This window comes from Zeugodacus cucurbitae, chromosome 5, assembly GCF_028554725.1.
Source record: "Zeugodacus cucurbitae isolate PBARC_wt_2022May chromosome 5, idZeuCucr1.2, whole genome shotgun sequence".
NCBI lineage: Eukaryota > Metazoa > Arthropoda > Insecta > Diptera > Tephritidae > Zeugodacus > Zeugodacus cucurbitae.
Genome location: NC_071670.1, coordinates 9,883,520 through 9,904,796, shown reverse-complemented (window position 1 = coordinate 9,904,796; position 21,277 = coordinate 9,883,520). Strand labels below are relative to the sequence as shown.

The 21,277-nt window shown below is 35.6% G+C and overlaps 2 protein-coding genes across 3 annotated transcripts; both read right to left on the bottom strand.

Moving 5' to 3' along the window:
- Positions 1–486: 486 nt before the first annotated feature.
- Positions 487–11,542, bottom strand: LOC128922196 (kelch-like protein 3). Its single transcript, XM_054231972.1, has 8 exons — positions 11,405–11,542; positions 3,758–3,931; positions 3,332–3,689; positions 2,890–3,264; positions 2,493–2,806; positions 1,474–1,648; positions 780–875; positions 487–713 (listed from the first exon to the last, which is right to left on the bottom strand). Exons 1-8 carry the CDS (start codon positions 11,479–11,481, stop codon positions 504–506), a joined length of 1,779 nt encoding a protein of 592 aa, XP_054087947.1. The 5' UTR covers positions 11,482–11,542; the 3' UTR covers positions 487–503.
- Positions 11,543–14,584: 3,042 nt separating this feature from the next.
- Positions 14,585–19,914, bottom strand: LOC128922198 (kelch-like protein 17). Of its 2 annotated transcripts, none has more exons than XM_054231974.1 (8): positions 19,758–19,914; positions 17,969–18,142; positions 17,544–17,901; positions 17,102–17,476; positions 16,707–17,020; positions 15,687–15,888; positions 15,092–15,187; positions 14,585–15,030 (listed from the first exon to the last, which is right to left on the bottom strand). In XM_054231974.1, the coding sequence occupies exons 2-8, from the start codon at positions 18,121–18,123 to the stop codon at positions 14,782–14,784; spliced, it is 1,749 nt and encodes a 582-aa protein (XP_054087949.1). In that variant the 5' UTR covers positions 18,124–18,142; positions 19,758–19,914; the 3' UTR covers positions 14,585–14,781. The 2 variants fall into 2 exon arrangements, with proteins under 2 accessions (XP_054087949.1, XP_054087950.1); XM_054231975.1 differs by having other exon boundaries at positions 19,282–19,840.
- Positions 19,915–21,277: the final 1,363 nt, after the last annotated feature.

Sequence of the window (21,277 nt, the reverse complement as noted above, 5' to 3'; positions counted from 1 at the left end):
ACCAAGTTTCATTAAGATATCTTAATTTTTACTCAAGTTACAGCTTGCACAGACGGACGGACGGACGCACAGACAGACATTCGGATTTGAACTCCACTCTTCACCCTGATCACTTTGGTATATATCTAACTCGTTTAGTTTTGGGTGTTACAAACAACCGTTATGTGAACAAAACTATAATACTCTCTTTAGCAACTTTGTTGCGAGAGTATAAAAAGAAAACTAAAACAAAAGCGAAAAAATTAGTAAATAAAATATAAAACGGCAAAAATATACATAATTAAAGAAGGAAGATGTAGTAGTCGGAGAATTTTATTTGTTTAAGATTGCTATAAAAACAACAGAAATTAGTATTAACGCTTTGTTTCCTTTTTTTTAAGAAAAAACAAGAATAATAACATAAACGATTAAAGCAAACTTTGTTTTTTGTTCGCGTTTGATAGAAACTAGTTTGCGACTTCTATTAGTTTATTAAAAAAAACGGCATTTCCATTATCGTTTGTTTATTTTGAAGTCAGAAAAGTTACAGGTATAACAAAACATGAATATATGTCTCCTTTGGGTAACGAGCTCTTCTGTACCCAACGATCATATCCTTTGTTATAAACTTCGACCCTTGTCTCATTCTTCACGCTGCCACCAATAGCCCATAGTCTATATTCAAGAGATACACAAAAGAAACGGCGCCAGCAATTACTTTCCAGTGAGCAAATCTGCGAAAATTTTTCGGAAGATTTAGTTTAATATCAAACAATTGTAAAAAGTCAACTACAATGTACCTGATTCCATGTGTTTCGCTGAGGATCGTAACGTTCAACAGCTGGGCTACCTTTAAAATAGCCTACAACATAGATGTGACCATTATGTGCAGCTACCTGTAGTAAAAAAATTGAAATTAATAATTTATTTAACTTTTTGGTGCAAATAGGACAAATTAATAAGACTTCGACTATTCTCGTAAAATATTTTATTTTGCGTAAATTTGTATATATTTCCACTTGAAACCTAGTCACATCAGCAGTTTCAGAAAAATCTGGCGAAGAGATACCTCACTGAAATCAAGTGTATTTTGTTATTGTGGCAACAGTATGCAATTACGTAAAAGTTTTGAGATATTTGCTTTGTGAATATAAATTCGACATTATATCAGCTCTTGGTCTATCAATAATAAAAAATCAGGTTCATATGTGTCGAATAGTTATGTACGGGTTCGTTGTATACGTTGCCACGCGACTAAATTACACAATGTCTACCGTTTGGTTCCGTATTCTTTAAAATTTTTTATCATTGCTTTTCGAAGAAGAATTCGCGAAAATTTAATACCTTTTAAAATTTTCATATATTTTTTGTAATTTTTTTTTTAATTTGCAAAGTCGTCTAAAAGTGAGATTTATCTTTTCATTATTTATTTGAAAAGTTAACTAGTTATCAATTGGTCCTCATTAAATCAAGCATTGGTTTTTTATAACTTACACTAAGGCCCGACGCCCAACTATTCGAATCCGGGTTATAGCATTCCACTGATTTTATGGTTTTTCCATTCGAGCCGCCTATTATGTAAACTTTACCATTCAAAGACACTGCACCGGCCTCGCAACGTGCTGTAATCAAAGGTTCCACAAATTCCCAACCATTGAATGCCGTATACCTGGAAATAAACAATAAAAAATTAATACTTATTTATTACATTGAAGTGATCAGCATTGTCTTTCGTAACATTAACGAGCGTCCACGGTGAAATTTTAGCCTATCCTTTGTACTTATGACATTCGATTCCATATTATATTTTTCACTTTTTCAATTTTTTAATAAATATTTTTTTAATAGCTTGTACATAATGCAGGTATGTGTAGTAGATTAGGATTATGTACCTGTATAACACTACTATGTGTGTGTGTGTGTCACATACATGAATTAGGCGTCTTACTTAACGCATTTTGTGATTCGCTCTTCATATTTACACATAAGCTGAATTTTTGGTTTATGAAACACAATACTTAATATTCGCAGATTATTATTATACTCTCGCACCATGTTGCACAGATAATAGTTGAAAACTACTAAGAGTGCTTTAATTATGTAAGGAATAGCAACAGTAACCCTACATTTTATGGTAAAGATTTTTAAGATATTCAAAAGAAATTCAATTGAGTGCTCTAATATAGTATGTATAATCATGGATTTGCTGTAGCTTTGTTGACGAAAATTGCTGAAAACAGTCCAGGAATTACCACAGTTCCAATATACTATATATAACGACTTGCTATATTTTGGTGGCCGTTACGACGAATATATAGTTAAATTGTGTGTTATCTTCATAAAATTAAATATATCAGTTGCGAGGGTATAAAATGTTCGGTGGCACCCGAACTTAGCCCTTCCTTACTTGCTGAAATTGCGACTAACGTACTGTTCCATTTATGTAGATACATATACATATGTATATTTAAATTTATAATATTTAAAAAATCGGTCAGACACTAGGTACTTACCTTTCAACTGACTGCAGAAGAGTATTATTCTCACCACGACCACCAATAGCGTATATTTTTCCATCTAATTCGACAACACTGTGCAAACGTCTTGCTTGATTCATTTCTCGCAATTCTTGCCATGTTTTATTTATTACGTTCCAGCTGAAAAAGCTTTTGGATGCTGGCTTATAGCTATCACCACCAATAAATAACAAATTGTCATCCTTTAAAATCGCATTATAGTTCGCACTATCCTCATTTATACTCGCATATTTTTGCCATTTGTCCTCAGGTTTGTTATATTGAAGTACACATTGTTTCGTCGCATTATCCTTTGATTATATCAAAAATAAATATTGTGCTTACATTAGTTAGAGATATTAAATTTTGAATATAAACCGCTGTGAGCGCTTACCTCTTGATAAATCATCAGCAATGTTTTTTCATCAGTATTCCCAGCATCGAGCCCTGTACGCGATTCTGTAAATCGGCTATTTATCTGTGACCGTGCTGCAGGCTTACTGATCCACATGGACGCCTGGAGAGCCAACAACTCACAGCCAGGTAATGACTGAATGTGAGTCAAGAGGAAGCCCACATCGAATTGCGTGAGCCGCAGGCACGCGACTAAACGAGGGAGGTGTTCTTGACGCGCAGAAACATCGTGATTATACCAACGAGATATGGCACCATATGCATCTTCCTCACAGGTTATATTCAAATTTTCCGATTCTATAAGGCATTGCAATTTCTCAACATCAAAATTGAGAAACTCGTCGCGTTTGCTGATCTAGTATTAACAAAAACGAAATTTTAATTACGCCATTGTGTATCAATACGTGCAGGATTAGACTCACCTCTAAGAAATTCTGTATTTCGTATTCGTGGATTTTCCGCTTGACAAGTTCACATTGCGTTTCGCGTTCTAACGCATATACACCCTGTAATGTGCATTCATCAATGTGCGACATAATGAAGTCCATGCACATGGTCGCGGCATCTTCCAATTGCAACACGATTGCCGCCTTCAGCGTCGCAGCAACATTGTCAACTGTAACCAGCGCCTGTCCGGTGTAGCAAAATGTTATTAAGCGCTCAAAGATATCACTATCAATATCATTTATTTCGATGACAAGAGCATTGCCTCGATCGCCGTTGAAGAGGTTCTCGAAGTAAGGACTCGCTGCTGAGAGTATCAAACGATGCGCGGGTACACTGTGAAAAAAAATTACAAATTCAAATCAATATATTTTTAAGGGACATTCAAACAAGGTAATACTTACAAAGCCTCTGGGTTAGAAACTTTAAAAGTCACATCAATTAGAGACTGTTCATCGTAGAAGCAAAATATTTTCTTCATTAACTTGTCCATGAAAAATGGTTTCAATTCACTCAAATTACGCTGTGAAGTAGTTTCTTGTGTAGTACTTGTGGCCATTTTAAATTGTTGAACTTTCCTGTTGCGATGATAAATTATTAAATGGAAAATAATTGTTTTGAATAAAGTCAATTCAACTTGAGCTTTGCTTTCTAGTTTCATCTAGTTTAAACTGTTGGACGTGGATGCATTCGCTCCATAACTACGACAAACGGTTTTACGTAGTCGAAATGTACCATTTTCTATATCGGACTGGTCGCAGTCCTATTTTGGTAGCGCGTTAAACTCTGAGCTCGATAATAAACTAAGCACAATACCTTATAGTGATCATAGCATTTAATCTAAGATTCAACAATCGCTAAGTGTAGAAATTCGATACTCAGATGTATTAAGTCATCTTTATAAAGATCTCTCAGTATCTATAGAAATAAAATAACGGATATAGTTATTTCGCCTAAGATCTTAAAACTAAAATCCCTCTAACTTACATCCAAAATTATGGGTTTATTGACTACCGTTTTTTGTATAATTGTCAATTGCCATATTCAATTAAAATTCTTTTGTACGATTTAATTCACACTTGTATTACTATTTTACAAAAATCCTCCACCTTAAAATCGTTGAAATTGAGACAAAAATGTTTGAATTAGTTTTCACTTTATATGAACATACAGTGGCTCACAGCCAAAGTGATGCAGCAACGAAATGAAACATCGCTTAGCTAAAAATCATGTTTTTATTTCGAAATTAAAAACTTTTACTAATTTTTTGATTAGGTACAAATATGTTTAATCTTTTAAATACAAAAAACTCAACAATTATTTTTTTTTCAAGCATTAAGTAAAAACATATACATATATATGTGGCGATACCCACATTTAACATTTCATATAATTTATATAAAGCGATCACTTACAGGTTAATATTAAGATCATTTATATTAGCACAACTAAAGGTTAAGTTATCCTACATTTCACTTCACCTTGTTATCCTACATTCTACTTTACCTTGTTATCCTAAGAGTTACACTATTGCTATCTCTCTTACGCATAGTAATTAAGCAATTACATTAATCTATTATACTAAGCAAACATGTTAAGAGCATCATCACCTGATGCTCGATCACCGTTACCTTTACTATAAGTTAACTAACGCTAAGCTATTCAACAATCAGTTGGATTTTGGTTACCACGTCGCCCAGACGTGTAATAGTAAAGAACCATTTACCACAATTGGTGACCCCGACGTGATGACTTTAGCAGTCACCTTGGACTAACGGTGGAGCAACAGTAAGCAGCCCGTTACCGACAACCGGCCACGCCACTAAAGGTGAACGTAACCTAAAGTCACATCACCCAACCAACATTTCGCAGCGTTTTTCATCAACCATCGGAATTTTGTAACTATCGTTCGCATATTTTCTTTATTTAACAATAAAACGTTTGTATTGGAAGCGAATCAATATGCCTTCCGACGATGACACACCACGCTTGCAACAAGCAACAATTCGTGTTCCAAATTTCAACCAAGACAGACCAGGTCTCTGGTTCGCGCAGTTGGAATCACAGTTCCGGAATCATAACGTCACACACGAGGTGGACAAATTCCATCATACGATTCCACTGATTGACACGCGCATAGCAGCTGACGCAGAAGACATCATTCTCAATCCACCAGCCGACAACCCATATCAACGATTGAAAGCCGCACTAATCTCGTGCTATTCAAAATCTAGAGAAGCAAAACTCCTTCAACTACTGGATGGTGAGTATCTTGGCGACAAAACGCCATCTCAACACCTTCGACACCTACGAAGTTTAGTGCCAGACATAAATGAGGAGATATTACGTGTAAGGTGGCTCTCACACCTGCCCGACCAAATGCGCACGTGTTTGGTTACGCAACACACGGCCGAGCTACAGGACTTAAGTGAAGCCGCAGATCGTCTACATGAGGTACTCAAACCTTCTCAAGGGACTCACATGGCTGCAACATCACTTGCAAACAACCACGGCTCCGATTCTACAGATGTGGGACAACAACTCGCTCACATTACAAAAAGTCTTCAGAAGCTTCTATACAACCATCAAACTACTGGGCGAAAACGCTTTCGCTCACAAAACAGCAACAGAAGAAGATCAATTCCTGCTGCTAATTCAACCAACAACACGTGTTGGTACCACAAAACGTTTGGCAACCTCGCTCAAAAATGCACACCAGGTTGCAAACAAGCGGGAAACGCATCAGAGAGACGTTAGCGGCGGAAAGCGCCTCTCTACCACCATCGTACCGCCTCTTCATCACGGATCGCCAGTCTCGCACACAATTTCTAGTGGACACAGGCTCCGAAGTCTCAGTCTTCCCACACAAACAACAACCAAATTCGAAGATGGCGACCGGCTACCAACTCATCGCAGTTAACGGAACACCCGTTAATACATTCGGTGTCGCAACAATCGTTCTCAACATCGGCCTTCGCAGATCGTTAACATGGCGCTTCATACTGGCAGATGTCTCGAACCCGATCATTGGCGCCGATTTACTTTCGCACTACGGTCTACTCGTCGATCTCAAAAATCAACAACTCATCGACGAAACCACTCGACTGTGCACCTCAGGTACAACCAGAAGCGTGAATGTACAGTCGATCAAATTTCAACAGCCGGATCAATCATCAAGATTTTGGCAACTGCTAGCCGAATTTCCTAAAATCACTCGTCCCGATGGTGCACCAACACAAGTTACACATACAACGCAACATCACATCAAAACAACACCTGGTACTCCAATCAGCAGTCGAGCTCGGCGATTAGCTCCCGATCGACTTAAAATCGCAAAATCAGAGTTCCAGAAGATGATCAAGCTGGGCATAGCGAGACCATCAGACAGCCCTTGGTCATCCCCACTGCACCTCGCGCCAAAGAAGTGTGGCGAATGGCGCCCATGTGGCGATTACCGTCGCCTCAATGAACGTACTATACCTGATCGATATCCAGTTCGATGCCTAGAAGATTTCACCGCAAATTTACACGGTACATCATGTTATTCAACAATCGACTTGATTCGTGCTTTCAACCAGATCCCAGTAGCCAACAAAGACGTTCATAAAACGGCTATAATCACACCGTTTGGTTTATTCGAGTTTCCATTTATGACATTTGGACTCCGAAACGCAGCTCAGACCTTTCAACGGTTCATCGACGAGGTAACTCGAGATTTACCGTTCGTCTTCGCATACATTGACGATCTACTAATCGCATCTGCAAATGAAACCGAGCATCAACAACATTTACGCGTCGTATTTCAGCGCCTTCAACACTACGGCTTAGTTATTAATACAACAAAAACAAAGCTAGGCCTCAAAGAAGTAGAATTCCTTGGGCATACCATTACTGCCCATGGTATAAAACCACTTGAGGAACGAGTCAAAGTCATTGTGGACTACCCTCGTCCTTCAACAATCACCAAGCTACGCAACTTCATTGGTACAATCAACTTCTATCGAAAATTCATCAATCACGCAGCAAGCTTATTAGCCCCACTTAATAAGCTACTCGAAGGACCTAAAATCTGTGGAAAAACTCCGATTCACTGGACCACAGAACTCGAAGACGCATTTTCGAATTGTAAGAAAGCACTAGCTAATGCAACGCTTTTGGCACACCCGGATAACAACGCCGAGTGGGCCATCTTCTCAGACGCATCTGAAAGCGGAATAGGTGCCGCTCTACAGCAACGGATTGACGAACACTGGCAACCACTCGCCTTCTTTAGTCGCAAACTCGCAACATCCGTTCAAAAACGATCAACATACGATCGTGAACTCAACGCAGTCTACGAAGCAGTACAATATTTCAGGCACATTTTTGAGGGACGACACATCGTAATCTACACAGATCACAAGCCCTTAATACATGCATTCAAACAGAAGCCTGAACGCGCATCACCATGGCAATTTCGACGACTCGATTTCATTGGTCAGTTTACCACCGACATACGGCACATATCCGGATCAAACAACATCGTTGCGGACGCCTTATCTCGAGTCGACGCCATTCACACAGCAATCACATCAGAAGAACTTGCAACTGCACAAACCAACGATGCAGAACTTCAACAACTACTCCACAGTTCTAACACTCCACTTGAGCTACGCAAAATTAAGAGTAATACCACGGACACTACTGTATACTGCGACATATCCACAGGTACAGCTCGTCCATTTGTTCCACAACCACTAAGACGACGAATTTTCAACACTCTACACTCAGTTTCACATCCAGGCCGTCGAGCTACTAGACGTCTCATTACGCAAAGATACGTTTGGCCATCAATGAACAAGGATTGCATCACTTGGACCAAAGAATGTATTCAATGTCAACGAAACAAAATTTCTCGACATACATTCGCACCTATAGCAAATTTTCAACCACCTTCACGTCGATTCGAACATATTCACATAGATTTGGTGACACTTCCTCTATCAAAAGGACACACCAAATGTCTAACAATCATCGACAGATTTACACGTTATCCAGCAGCCGCACCACTCATTGACGGCACAGTCGACCGAGTAGCACACGCACTCATGCAAACTTGGATATCCTACTTTGGAATCCCACTTCGCATAACCACCGATCTTGGAGGACAATTCGAGTCAGACCTTTTCAGGAAACTCGCTGATCTCCTTGGCTTCAAACATCAACGCACAACGAGTTATCATCCACAATCAAACGGACTTATCGAACGTTTTCATCGACAGCTGAAATCATCTCTTCTCTGCCACAACGAAAGTTGGTACGATGCACTCCCAGCAGTTCTCCTTGGACTACGTGCAGCATTCAAAGAAGACGTTCAAGCCACTCCAGCAGAAATCGTTTTTGGTGAGTCAATTCGACTCCCAGGTGAATTTTTAACACCATCAACTCATACCATCGAAGCACCTGAACTCGTTAAAACGTTACGAAAAGCATTTCAAAATCTTTCACCTACTCCTGCTTCTCGTCATACTCGAGAGAAAATATTCATTTCAAAGGATCTCGGAAACTCAACACACGTCTTCATTCGTAACGATAAAGTCAAACAATCATTTTCATCACCATACGACGGACCATTTCCAGTCATGGAGCGATTTGAGAAATACTACAAAGTACTACTTTATGGAAAACCAACACACATTTCCATAGATCGGCTAAAACCAGCATTCATTTGTAGTGACGACATCGAACATCTAAATCTCAATCCGTCTGGAAATATCAACAACATCAATCCTAATCCTTCTACTACAACACAAAGACATCGAAAAAGAGTACGCTTCAAAACTCCTACATAAAACAAAAAATCACTTGTATGATTTTCTTTTTTTCCAGCAGGGGAGATATGTGGCGATACCCACATTTAACATTTCATATAATTTATATAAAGCGATCACTTACAGGTTAATATTAAGATCATTTATATTAGCACAACTAAAGGTTAAGTTATCCTACATTTCACTTCACCTTGTTATCCTACATTCTACTTTACCTTGTTATCCTAAGAGTTACACTATTGCTATCTCTCTTACGCATAGTAATTAAGCAATTACATTAATCTATTATACTAAGCAAACATGTTAAGAGCATCATCACCTGATGCTCGATCACCGTTACCTTTACTATAAGTTAACTAACGCTAAGCTATTCAACAATCAGTTGGATTTTGGTTACCACGTCGCCCAGACGTGTAATAGTAAAGAACCATTTACCACATATATACCGAAATACACGTTCACAGCCAAAATGATGCACACATTTTTACCGTTAGCGGCGTCAACTTTGCAGCGATTTTCGAATGCAAACTAAATACCGTTATAAATATGAGCTATTCTGGGATAATATTTGATAGTTTTAACATTTTAATATTGTCATTTGTGAAGTGTAGTTCAAAATGGGTCGCCAAACAAGTATTGAGGTGCACGAGTTAATCTTGAAGCAATATAAAGACGGAAAAAGTCAACGTAAAATCGCGGAAATTGTGAAACTGAGTCAAAGAACTGTTCAAGAACTTGTCAGCATATCATTGAACGTTATGTCCGTGAAAATCGTGTTGCAAATCAAAAGAATACGGCTCATAATAAAATGTTTAATGAAAGTGATTCTCATTGGATTGTATGGAAAATACGAGAAAATCCCCAATTAAGTGCTCCAATTTTATGCAGCGAAGTTAAAAATATCTGGGGAAGCAAAGTCATCCGGAAACCATAAGAAGAGTGCTCAGAGAAGTTGATTTTTATGAATGCACAGCCCAAAATAAGCCATACATCAATGCAAAAAATCGAAGTACAAGGTTGAAGTTTGCAAAAGAACATTTATATAAGAGTGAAAGCTTCTGGAATACCGTAATTTTTGCAGATGTAAGTAAATTTAACCTATGTAGATCAGATGGAAAGAGTTATGTATGGAGAAGAGCAAACTACAACCGCAAAATCTACGTAGCAGATTATACTTGCTTTAATATTTTTTATACGGCTGCATCACTTTGGCTGTGATCCACTGTATGTATATTTTAATGCCTAAGACATACATATGGTTTCCGTACTACAATGTGTACGACAATAAAAGCTCAAGAAACCATGTACCATCATAGTGACACACATGTAGTATTGTACTACATATGTTTACGTCCATCAGAAAGCAAAATGGATCCTGACTTAGTTATAACTGCAAGCAATATGAAAATATTCTTTTCCATTATAATTATTACTTCTCAGCATTTTTATAAATTTTGTTTTTTGATTTCAGTTTATTTCGAATTTAATTTATTTTCTCTATGTCAAAACCATTGTAGTACATTTCACAACACCACATAATTTCAATGGTTTCTAGAACTCTTTTGTAGTACGAAATACCATTTACTTGCAAACAAAATTCGGAACACCAGTGATACACATATGGTTTATGTAGCATACTATAATATGTACTACATGTCTGTCTCAGGTATAACTATATGTTTCCATATTTGTATTCTTTTGAATTTTTTATTATTTATCCTTTGTTCACTTTAAAAATCTACTAAATCTAAATAAATTTCGTCACAGTGGCAGCCATGTGCCTAGTATTACTGAGATTTATTCGCTCAATCTGTTTATCAGCAAATTGTAGAGAACTAACAACAAGCCACAAGTGAGCGGCTAAATGTCTGTCAACAATAATAAAAATATGAAAAAAAATCGACACTCTGAACAATACAACTATGAGCGCTCTCATATGTTGACTCTCACTTAGCGCCGAACCGGGTGGGGATTTCAGCAAATGTTACTTAGTATACACATAATATTAGCGTTCTTTTTGTTGTATTTGCTTTTATAACGATCAATATAGACGCTATTCCTTTTCTAACAATATAACAATATTACGAAAAAACAACAATTGAATAGAATTCAAAATGTATGTATTTACTCGTATGTACTATATATATTATATTTTATATATGTATGTATATATATGTAGACTTCATACCGTAACCACTCACGAAGTGACTGAAATATAAACTTTTTTGCACCGCTACTCACGCTGTACTGAAGAAGCAGTTTTCGATACCATAGCTATTAACCGCAACCAGAACTTCGATGAAAGCGCATGAAAACATTATAAAACTCTCTGCATTGATGAGAGATCTCAAGTGATCGTATACTTACACATACCGGTTGTCACTAATACACACAAGCGAAGAGCGTAAAACGAGCGCCTACGATGAGACAATACGATCAAACTGCAATCAGCAGTTGACTGAGCAGTTTTATGCGAATGAAGTTATAAATTTTACGTATGAAATAAAAGCAATTATTCCATTGTAAAATAGCATAGAACGACTTTTTTGAATTTCTACATTAATCAAATTGACTATAATTTAAAAAATTTATTAAGATAGGTAGGAAAAAGCTGAGGATATGTTGCAAGCGATTAAAAGAAGGGAAGCAAATAATGATCGAACCCTTTTCAGTTTCATCAGACGGCAAATAATAATTTTCATTAAATTAACGCTATTCGATAATCTATTTGCTTTCATTTAGAGTCTAAAATATAAAAGGGTAAGTGTGTGGCAGCTAAAGACTACACATTATTAATCCAGAGAGCCCCTCTCTTAGCACATACATGCATAAATATATATATTAACACTGAATTCGGGGTTTTCCCTCAAATACTGACACACACTTTTCTGTTTAAAGAAGATTTTCTTTTTTATTGTACTTGTTTCTATATATCACTAAATTAATATGATCAATATAGATCGCCACTCCCATTATAACAAAATTACAATATCGTGCAAAAAACAACAAATGCGTAAAGCAAAGCTTATCTTATACTATATACTATATACATACTATAATGTATACTTCATACCGTAACAACACTCCAAGTGAATGTAATTTGAACGTATTTGCTTCGCTATTCACGCGATACTGTGGAAAATTGCTCGATATCATAGCTACTAACTACAACCAGAACTTTAACGAAAGAGCATACAAATATTATAAAAGTCTCGGCATTGATAAGAGAGCGTAAGTGATCGTATACTTACACATACGGATTTGTCACTAACACGCACAAGCGAAGAGCGTGATACGAGCACCTACGATGAGATAATACGACCAAACTGCAATCAGCAGATTTATGGGGATGAAGTTATATATTTGACGTATGAAAGGAAAACAATTATTCCATTGTAAAATAGCATAAAATTAACTTTTTAAATTACTACATTAACCACATATACTGACTATCCTAAATCTTATCCTATACTAAATATAAAATATTGTGAGTTCTATTACTGATACACATATTGTAGGGTGCGGCATAGACTCACTCTCTCAACCAGTGCAAGCAGTCTGGAACATTTTCTTTCACTTAGTAAGCGCACTAACAAAAGCTCATTTTGTGATGATCGTTTGATTGTGATGGTGCTCATCCCAGCTACTAACCAAAGTAAATATGAAGTGAACTCTTTTATAACATTTAATAGTATTGCCACTAGGGGGGAAAATAAATTTTGATATTTTTGTGTATTTTTTGGGTATTTTTCGATTTTCTTACACCGTTCTTGAGAAACTTGAGGTTTATGGGATCTCTTTTCGAGTTTTCTGTAAACTCACATTGAGACCAGCTTATATTTAGCCTATAATATTAATTTCAGAATGCTCTTATACAGGCCAATCCCTAAGCTGTGAGCATATTCGCGCATAAAGTGCATAAGCTTGTAATTGGATCGTTACTTTCAACAGTATTAAGCCGCTGGGACTTCTCAACGACTACCCGCAATGAAAATTGTACCATTCAAAGCCACCGTGGCAGCGTTGATAGATGTTTTTTTTTTTTCATAGAACTAAAAGATTTCCATTGCATCTCTGGACCCAGCCTAAACCTAATGCTTTAGTAGTAAAGAAGTACGGAACTTCCCTGAGTTTAGAGTCAATTCAACTAAATGCCTTGTTAGTGTTGATTGTCGTAATTAATCTGGATTGCGGCATGTTATCGGGGATAGATACATATGTATATGAGATATTCCTTTGCCGTTGTTCAGTAAACATCAAGTCTATACGAGAATATAAAATTAAACTTGCACCACAGCTTCTTATAATTGGATAAACGTGTCACTTCTAAATTAAATGCGTAAATACACCTGCCAGGCACAACTTACCACTAAGCTTTTTTCAATTTTTTTTTCGATATTTTTATTTTTTTTGTTTCTTTCTTTGTTTTGTTTGTATTTAGTAACCACAAATACATTATATTAAACTACCTACATACAATTTCAGTATTTAATTTATCTCGTTTAATGAATAAACCACAAAACAAATTTTCGTAGCTTATACATAAGCGTTCGGTTTTAGAATTATTTTTAACTTTATAACGCGACTAAACGGAAATTTCTTTAAAGTGAGGAAAATTCGAACATGAAATTATTTTTTATTTGCAATGAGCTAAAACTTGATTACGACATCTAGTCTTTCATGTCCGTTGTCTTTCTCTCTGATTATGTAGGCTTAGAGAACGCTCAGAGTTGGACTCCCAAGTGCGCTGTTGTATATTTCTCATATTTTATTATTCAGTTTCAGGTTAAGATTCTTTTTGATTCCCTCACCTGGGAGCTATTTCCAGATTTTAAGATTCTAGTAATAAATATAGGCTATGTTACTCAGGGTGAATGTAGCTTTCCAATATTAAAAGAACTTTTGAAATCGGCACCGTAAGTTTTGAGTTTATTCATTACAAACATACATACAAATCTTTCCTCTTTATAATAGTCTTATAGATAGTATTTTTTCTCTCTAGTCAAATAGTTTTTTTTATTATTGTTTCTGCACTACTGTTTGCTTTACTGGAACCCAAATATGATGATTAAGTTAGGCCGGGTGAAAGTCTGTGGGTTTCAACGATAGCAACTTACCATTTCAAACATGCATTTCCGTCTGCAGGAATTCTTGTATGTTTAGACGTCAATCTTTCGCCATTCGCATCGTGTGATAGATTCGTAAAAACATCACACAAACTATAGAGTTGAGGTAAAAATAATACAAAGTGCATTAAGTTACAACCACGTAGCCACGATGAAAATTGGAAGAGCTTCTTTTATGAAAACTAAAATAGTAAAAACGCCGAATACAAAACAAGAACAAAAACGAAAACTAAAGCGAAAAAATAAGTAAAGAATAAATACAACAGCAAATATAATTAAAGAAGGAAGTTATAGTAGTCGGATAATTTACTTGCTTTTTATTTATTTAAATTTTCTACAAAAACAATTGAAATTAGTATTAACGCTTGGTTTCCTTTTTTAAGAAAAAACAAGAACCTTAAACGATTAAAGCAAATTTTGGCCGTTAAAGTTTTCTTGTTTGCCGCTTCTATTAGTTTATTAAAAAATAACAACATTTCTATTATTGTTTGTTTATTTTGAAGTCAGAAAAGTTACGGGTATAACAAAACATGAATATATGAAACCTTTGGGTAACGGCCTCTTCTGTACCCAATGATCATTTTCTTCGTTATAAACTTCGACTGTTGCCTCATTGTTCATGCTGCTACCAATAGCCCATAGTTCATTGTCAAGAGATGCGCAAGCGAAACCGTACCAACTACCAGAGAGGACATATGGGCGTTTTGTTGTAAGATTTAGTTTGCCATCCAGAGAGCAAATCTGCGAAATTTTTTCGGAATATTTAATATCAAACAGTTGGAAAAAATCAATTGCAATGTACCTGAGTCCATGTGTCTCGGTAAGGATCGTAACGTTCAACAGCTGGCATACCTTTAAAATAGCCTACAACATAGATGTGACCATTATGTGCAGCTACCTGTAGTAGAAAAAGAGAATTAATATTTTATTTAACTTTATGGGTGGTATGTAGACCGACTATTCTCATAAAATATTTTAATATTGTGTAAAGTTGTATATATTTTCACTTGAAACCTAGTCACACTAACAGTTTTAGAAAAATCTGTCGAAGAGATACCTCACTGAAATGAAGTATATTTTGTTATTGTGGCAACAGTATGCAATTACTTAAAAATTTTGAGAAATTTGCTTGGTGAACAATTTTTACTGTATATAAATTTGACATTATATCAGTGTAATATAAATACACACACTATAGTGCAAAGTGGTTGTGTACGTTGCCTATTGTAAATATTACATACACGCGACTAAATTACACAATGTCTACCGTTTGGTTCCGTACCCATTCTAAATTTGGTCATTGCTTCTCGAAGAAGAATTTGCGAAAATTTAATACCTTTTAAGAATTTTATATATTTTTTGTAATTTTTTTAAAGCATTGGCTTTTTATAACTTACACTAAGGCTCGGATACTCTTCGCGCATAACTGCACAATAAGTCCAACTATTCGAATCCGGGTTATAGCATTCCACGGATTTTAAGGTTTTTCCATTCGAACCGCCTATTATGTAAACTTTACCATTCAAAGACACTGCACCGGCCTCGCAACGTGCTGTAATCAAAGGTGCCACGAACTCCCAACCATTGGATGCTGTATACCTTGAAATAAACAATAAAAAATTAATACTTATTTATTACATTGAAGTGATGAGCATTGTCTTTCGTAACATTAACGAGCGTCCACGGTGAAATTTTAGCCGATCCTTTGTACTTATTAGACTTTCGATTCCAGGTTATGTTTTTTACTTTTTCAATAGCTTAAAATATTAATTATTCTGTTCACCTTTTAAAAGTTCGATTAATATTAAGAAATAATAGTATTCATATTTAAGAAATGTATCGATTTTGATAGCGGATTCAGCAGCGATTAGGAGATGTGACATACATATATACGTCGATTACATTTATATAACACAAGCTACAAATTACTAAAGCCATCTACTGGAAAAATAATATAATTTTTTTACTAGAACCACTATTTTTAAATACTTGCTTCGAGAATACGCGAATAATATTATTTTTTCTTTATATACATACGAGGTACATTATAATAATAGATTTCTGAACAGTTCTTAGCGGCTACAGCTGTAGAAAAGCTATTTTTGTAAAGTGCTAAGAAGACTAGATATACCTGTTCAGGTATATTGCTTAGTTATTGAGTACTTATTGTAGACAATATAAATATTGCACTGCTATTGTAAAGGATCCTAAACTAACGAACAGAGAAGAATTTGTCATGTTGTTGTTATGCTTTCGCCGTTGAGAAGATTTAAGATTATGTTATGTGTACATAATGCAGGTATGTACTTACTTGCTGAAATTGCGACTAACAGTACGTTCCATTTATGTAGATGCATATACATATGTATATTTAAATTTATAATATTTAAAAAATCGGCCAGACACTAGGTACTTACCTTTCAACTGACTGCAAAATAGTATTATTCTCACCACGACCACCAATAGCGTATATTTTTCCTTCTAATTCGACAACACTATGGTCTTGTCTTGTATGGTTCATTTTTGACAATTTTCGCCATGTTTTATTTGTAATATTCCAACTGAGAAAACTTTTGGATGGTGATTTATAGCTATCACCACCAATAAATAACAAATTGTCATCCTTTAAAATGGCACTAGAGTTTATAGTATCCTTATATAGAGTCGCATATTTTTGCCATGTGTCCTCAGCTTTATTATATTGAAGTGCACATGCCTTCGACGAATTATGCTTTGATTATATTATAAATAAATATTTTCCATATATTAATTAGAGATTAAATTTGGAAAGTTAACCGCTGTGAGCGCTTACCTCTTCGTAAACAAGCAGCAATGTTTTCTCATCACAATTTCTAGCACCGATCCCTACACGTGGTTCAGTAAATCGGATATTTATCCTATGCCTTGCTGAGGAATTACTGATCCACATGGACGCCTGGAGGGCCAACAACTCACAGCCAGGTAATGACTGAATGTGAGTCAAAAGGAAGTCCACATCGAATTGAGTGAGCCGCAGGCAAGCGACTAAACGAGGTAGATGTTGTTGACGCGCAGAAACATCGTGATTAAACCAACGAGTTATGGCATCATAGGCATCTTTCTCACAAGCTGCATTCAAATTGTGCGATTCTATAAGGCATTGTAATTTCTCAACATCAAAATTGAGAAACTCGTCGCGTTGGCTGATCTAGTATTAACAAAAACGAAATTTTAATTACGCCATTGTGTATCAATACGTGCAGGATTAGACTCACCTCTAAGAAATTCTGTATTTCGTATTCGTGGATTTTCCGCTTGACAAGTTCACATTGCGTTTCGCGTTCTAGCGCATATACACCCTGTAATGTGCATTCATCGATGTGCGACATAATGAAGTCCATGCAAATGGTCGCGGCATCTTCCAATTGCAATACGATTGCCGCCTTCAGCATCGCAGCGACATTGTCAACGGTAAACAGCGCTTTTCCGGTGTAGCAAAAGGTTATTAAGCGTTCAAAGATATCGCTATCGATATCATTTATTTCGATGACATGAGCATTGCCTCGATCGCCGTTGAAGAGGTTCTCGAAGTAAGGACTCGCTGCTGAGAGTATCAAACGATGTGCGGGTACACTGTGAAAAAAATTATAAATGTAGATCAATATATTTTTATGTGACATTCAAACTATGTAATACTTACAAAGCCTCTGGGTTAGAAACTTTAAAAGTCACATCAATTAAAGACTGTTCATCGTAGAAGCAAAATATTTTCTTCATTAATTTCTTCATGAAATGTAGTTTCAACTCACTCGAATTACGCTGTGAAGCAGTTGTTTGCTTAGAACTTGTGGCCATTTTAAATTATTGAACTTTCCTGTTGCGATGAGAAAATATGAAAATGAAAATAATTATTTTGACTAAATTCAATTCAACTTGAGCTTTGCTTTCTAGTTAAATTTAGTTTAAACAATTTTTAAAATGACGTGAATACATTCGTTCCATAACTACGACAAACGGTTTTACGTAGTCGAAATGTACGATTTTCTATATCCGACTGGTCGGAGTCCTATTTTGGTAGCGCGTTAAACTTCGAGCTCGGTAATAAACTAACGTTATAGTGATCATAGCATTTAATCTAAGATTCAACAATCGCTAAGTGTAGAAATTCGATACTAAGATGTATTAGTTAAATAATAATTAAATAATTAAAGTCTTAAGTCAACTTTATAAAGATCTCTCAGTATCTATAGAAATAAAATAACGGATATAGTTATTTCGCCTAAGATCTTAAAACTAAAATCCCTCTAACTTTCATCCAAAATTATGGGTTTATTGACTACCGTTTTTTATATAATTGTCAATTGCCATATTCAATTAAAATTCTTTTGTACGATTTGTAAAATGAAATTGTGCGATTTAATTCACACTAGTATTACTATTTTACAAAAATCCTCAACCTTAAAAGCGTTGAAATTGAAAAAAAAAAAAAATTTTGAATTAGTTTTAACTTTATATGAACATATGTATGTATATTGTAATGCCCAAAACAGACATATGGTTTCCGTACTACAATGTGTACGACAATAAAAGCTCAAGAAACCATGTACCAGCATAGTGACACACATTTAGTATTGTACTATGTTTACGTCCATCAGAAAGGAAAATGGATCCTGACTTAGTTATAACTGCAAGCAATATTTAAATATTCTTTTCCATCATAATTATTACTTCTCGACAAATTTTTTCTCAACATTTTTAGAAATTTTGTTTTTTGATTTCATTTTATTTTGAATTTAATTTATTTTCTCTATGTCAAAATGTCAGAAAACATATGATTGTGGCAGAAGAGCTTAAAGCTTTCGGTGTTCTCAATGCGACCCATTGTAGTACATTTCACAACACCACAAAATTTCAATGATTTCTAGAACTCTATTTGCTCCATTTGCTCTCAAACAAAATTCGGAACACCGGGGATACACATATGTTTTCTGTAGCATACTACAATATGTACACATGTCTGTCTCAGGTATAATTGTATGTTGGCATATTTGTATTATTTTGAATTTTTTATTATTTATCCTTTGTTCACTTTCGGCACTGTGGCAGCCATGTACCTAGTATTGCTGAGATTTACTCGCCCAAACTGCTTATCAGCAAGTTGTAGAGAACTAATAACAAACCAGAAGTGAGCGTCTAAATGTTTGTAAACAAAAATAAAAATATTAAAAATTTGTCACTCTGAGCAATACAATTGTTAGCGCTCTCAAATGTTGACTCTCACTTGGCGACTCTTGACTCTCTCTTGCTTACAAAGAAAGCATTTTTTTGATTGTGCTTGTTTCTAAAAATCACTCAGTTAATATCATCAGTATTGATCGTTATTTCCGTTATAACAATGTAACAATACCGCGAAAAATCAAAAACTAAATAAAGCAAAACTTTTCTAAACTCATATATCTTATATATTATAAAAGGTAGACATCACTCACCGTAACAACTCACGAAGTGACTGAAATATGAACTTCTGTGCACCGCTATTGACGCTATACTGAAGAAGCAGTTTTCGATACCATACCTACTAAGTAAAATTCTCTGCATTGAGAAAAGAACCCAAGTGATCGTTTGTTTACCTACTTACGTATTGTCACTACCGCGAACAAGCAAAGACCGCAAAACGAGCTCTTAAGAAGCGACAAAACGACATACGTATACATATGTACATATATATGTATTTAACATATTACCGCTGCGAATAAATGGAGGAATATGACGAGGAAAGTAGCATCTCCGTTTGCTAAACCATAATTATAATTACCATTTCGAGTTCGGTTAAAGTAAAAATCTCTTTCGCGGAATTTTTTGTACACTTCTAAATTGTTAGGAATTTAATAAACTCTTAGGTGTTGAGTACAATCTGTGTTTTCATTCTTCAAAATATAAAAGTGTAAGTGTGTAGCAGCTAACCACTAAACATTATTCATCCGGAGAGACCCTCTCTTAACGCATACAAACATATGTATATACATTAACACTAACCAAGTACGAAGTTAATGTAATTCGTACTTATCTGTTAGCTACTCATGCTCTGAACACAAAGACGACGACACGACACGACATAGCGACGGCTGGCTTCAAATGTCGCTATGAAGCCAGCGTCTTGAGCATTTTGAAAGCGGCAGCGACATGTTAAACAACAATTTCATTGCTGTCGCTCTGAAACTCAGCGGAAGTTCAATAAAATTTTCATGTTTTGTTCAAAGTGAAAATTTTTGTGCCATAAAGGTATAAATAGGTCGATTCATTTGTTTTAAATAATTGATTGTTATTACAAATCGAGCCTGCGGTCGTGAAGTCGTGATGTTTTCTAAAAAGCTGTGCCCATAAGAACACGTGTATTTTAATATTTGACAAATGTCGGTCGTCGCTTGTAACAAATGTTGATATTTGAAAGATTTATAAAGTTAGGTAGTAAAGAGCGCAGAATCTATAAAAGAGCGGGAATCTTCTTCCTTGTCTTCATGGCTTACATTTTTCATTACCACTTGCTGTTCAGAAGTGTTAGGGAAGCACTTGCCATGCGTCATATTACTTGTTTGTTTGCCATTAAGCTTTAATAAATGCTTCCATTTTCGACAGGAAACAAATTCTATGGTTTTCATTTTTTTTAATTCACAAAACCACGCTCCAAACTTAACTTTACTTTCTTAGTTCATTACAAAATTGAAATAGCTGATAGCATCTCCGCAGATTTGCTAATTTTTTGTAGTAGAAACCCGTAGTATCGACTGGTTTGGGAGCTCTAGGAGGTATAGGCTAACTTGCAGACTGAACTTTGGACTTCTCGAGAGAAAGTCCTAAGTCCAGGTTAAAAATCTTTTATTTTTAAGAGGCTCAGTATCTTCGACGAAGAGTGTAACACCTACATAAGAGTTAAATACAAAGCATTTATTTGCACATTTTACTATGGAAAGGAGATTCTTAATTTTCAGAGATTATATTTCAGATTTTA

What these genes read in the sequence shown, in the direction of transcription:
- LOC128922196 (XM_054231972.1), bottom strand. Translation starts at nt 11,481, where the DNA reads ATGTTTTCATGCGCTTTCATCGAAGTTCTGGTTGCGGTTAATAGCTAT. An exon ending in AACTGCTTCTTCAGTACAGC is followed by an intron (nt 3,932 to 11,404) that starts GTGAGTAGCGGT and finishes TCATCGCAACAG; the next exon opens with GAAAGTTCAACAATTTAAAA. An exon ending in GTTGGGCGTCGGGCCTTAGT is followed by an intron (nt 876 to 1,473) that starts GTAAGTTATAAA and finishes TTTTTACTACAG; the next exon opens with GTAGCTGCACATAATGGTCA.
- LOC128922198 (XM_054231974.1), bottom strand. Translation starts at nt 18,123, where the DNA reads ATGGCCACAAGTTCTAAGCAAACAACTGCTTCACAGCGTAATTCGAGT. An exon ending in GTTTCTAACCCAGAGGCTTT is followed by an intron (nt 17,902 to 17,968) that starts GTAAGTATTACA and finishes TTTTTTTCACAG; the next exon opens with TGTACCCGCACATCGTTTGA. An exon ending in ATTTTGCAGTCAGTTGAAAG is followed by an intron (nt 15,889 to 16,706) that starts GTAAGTACCTAG and finishes GTTTATTTCAAG; the next exon opens with GTATACAGCATCCAATGGTT.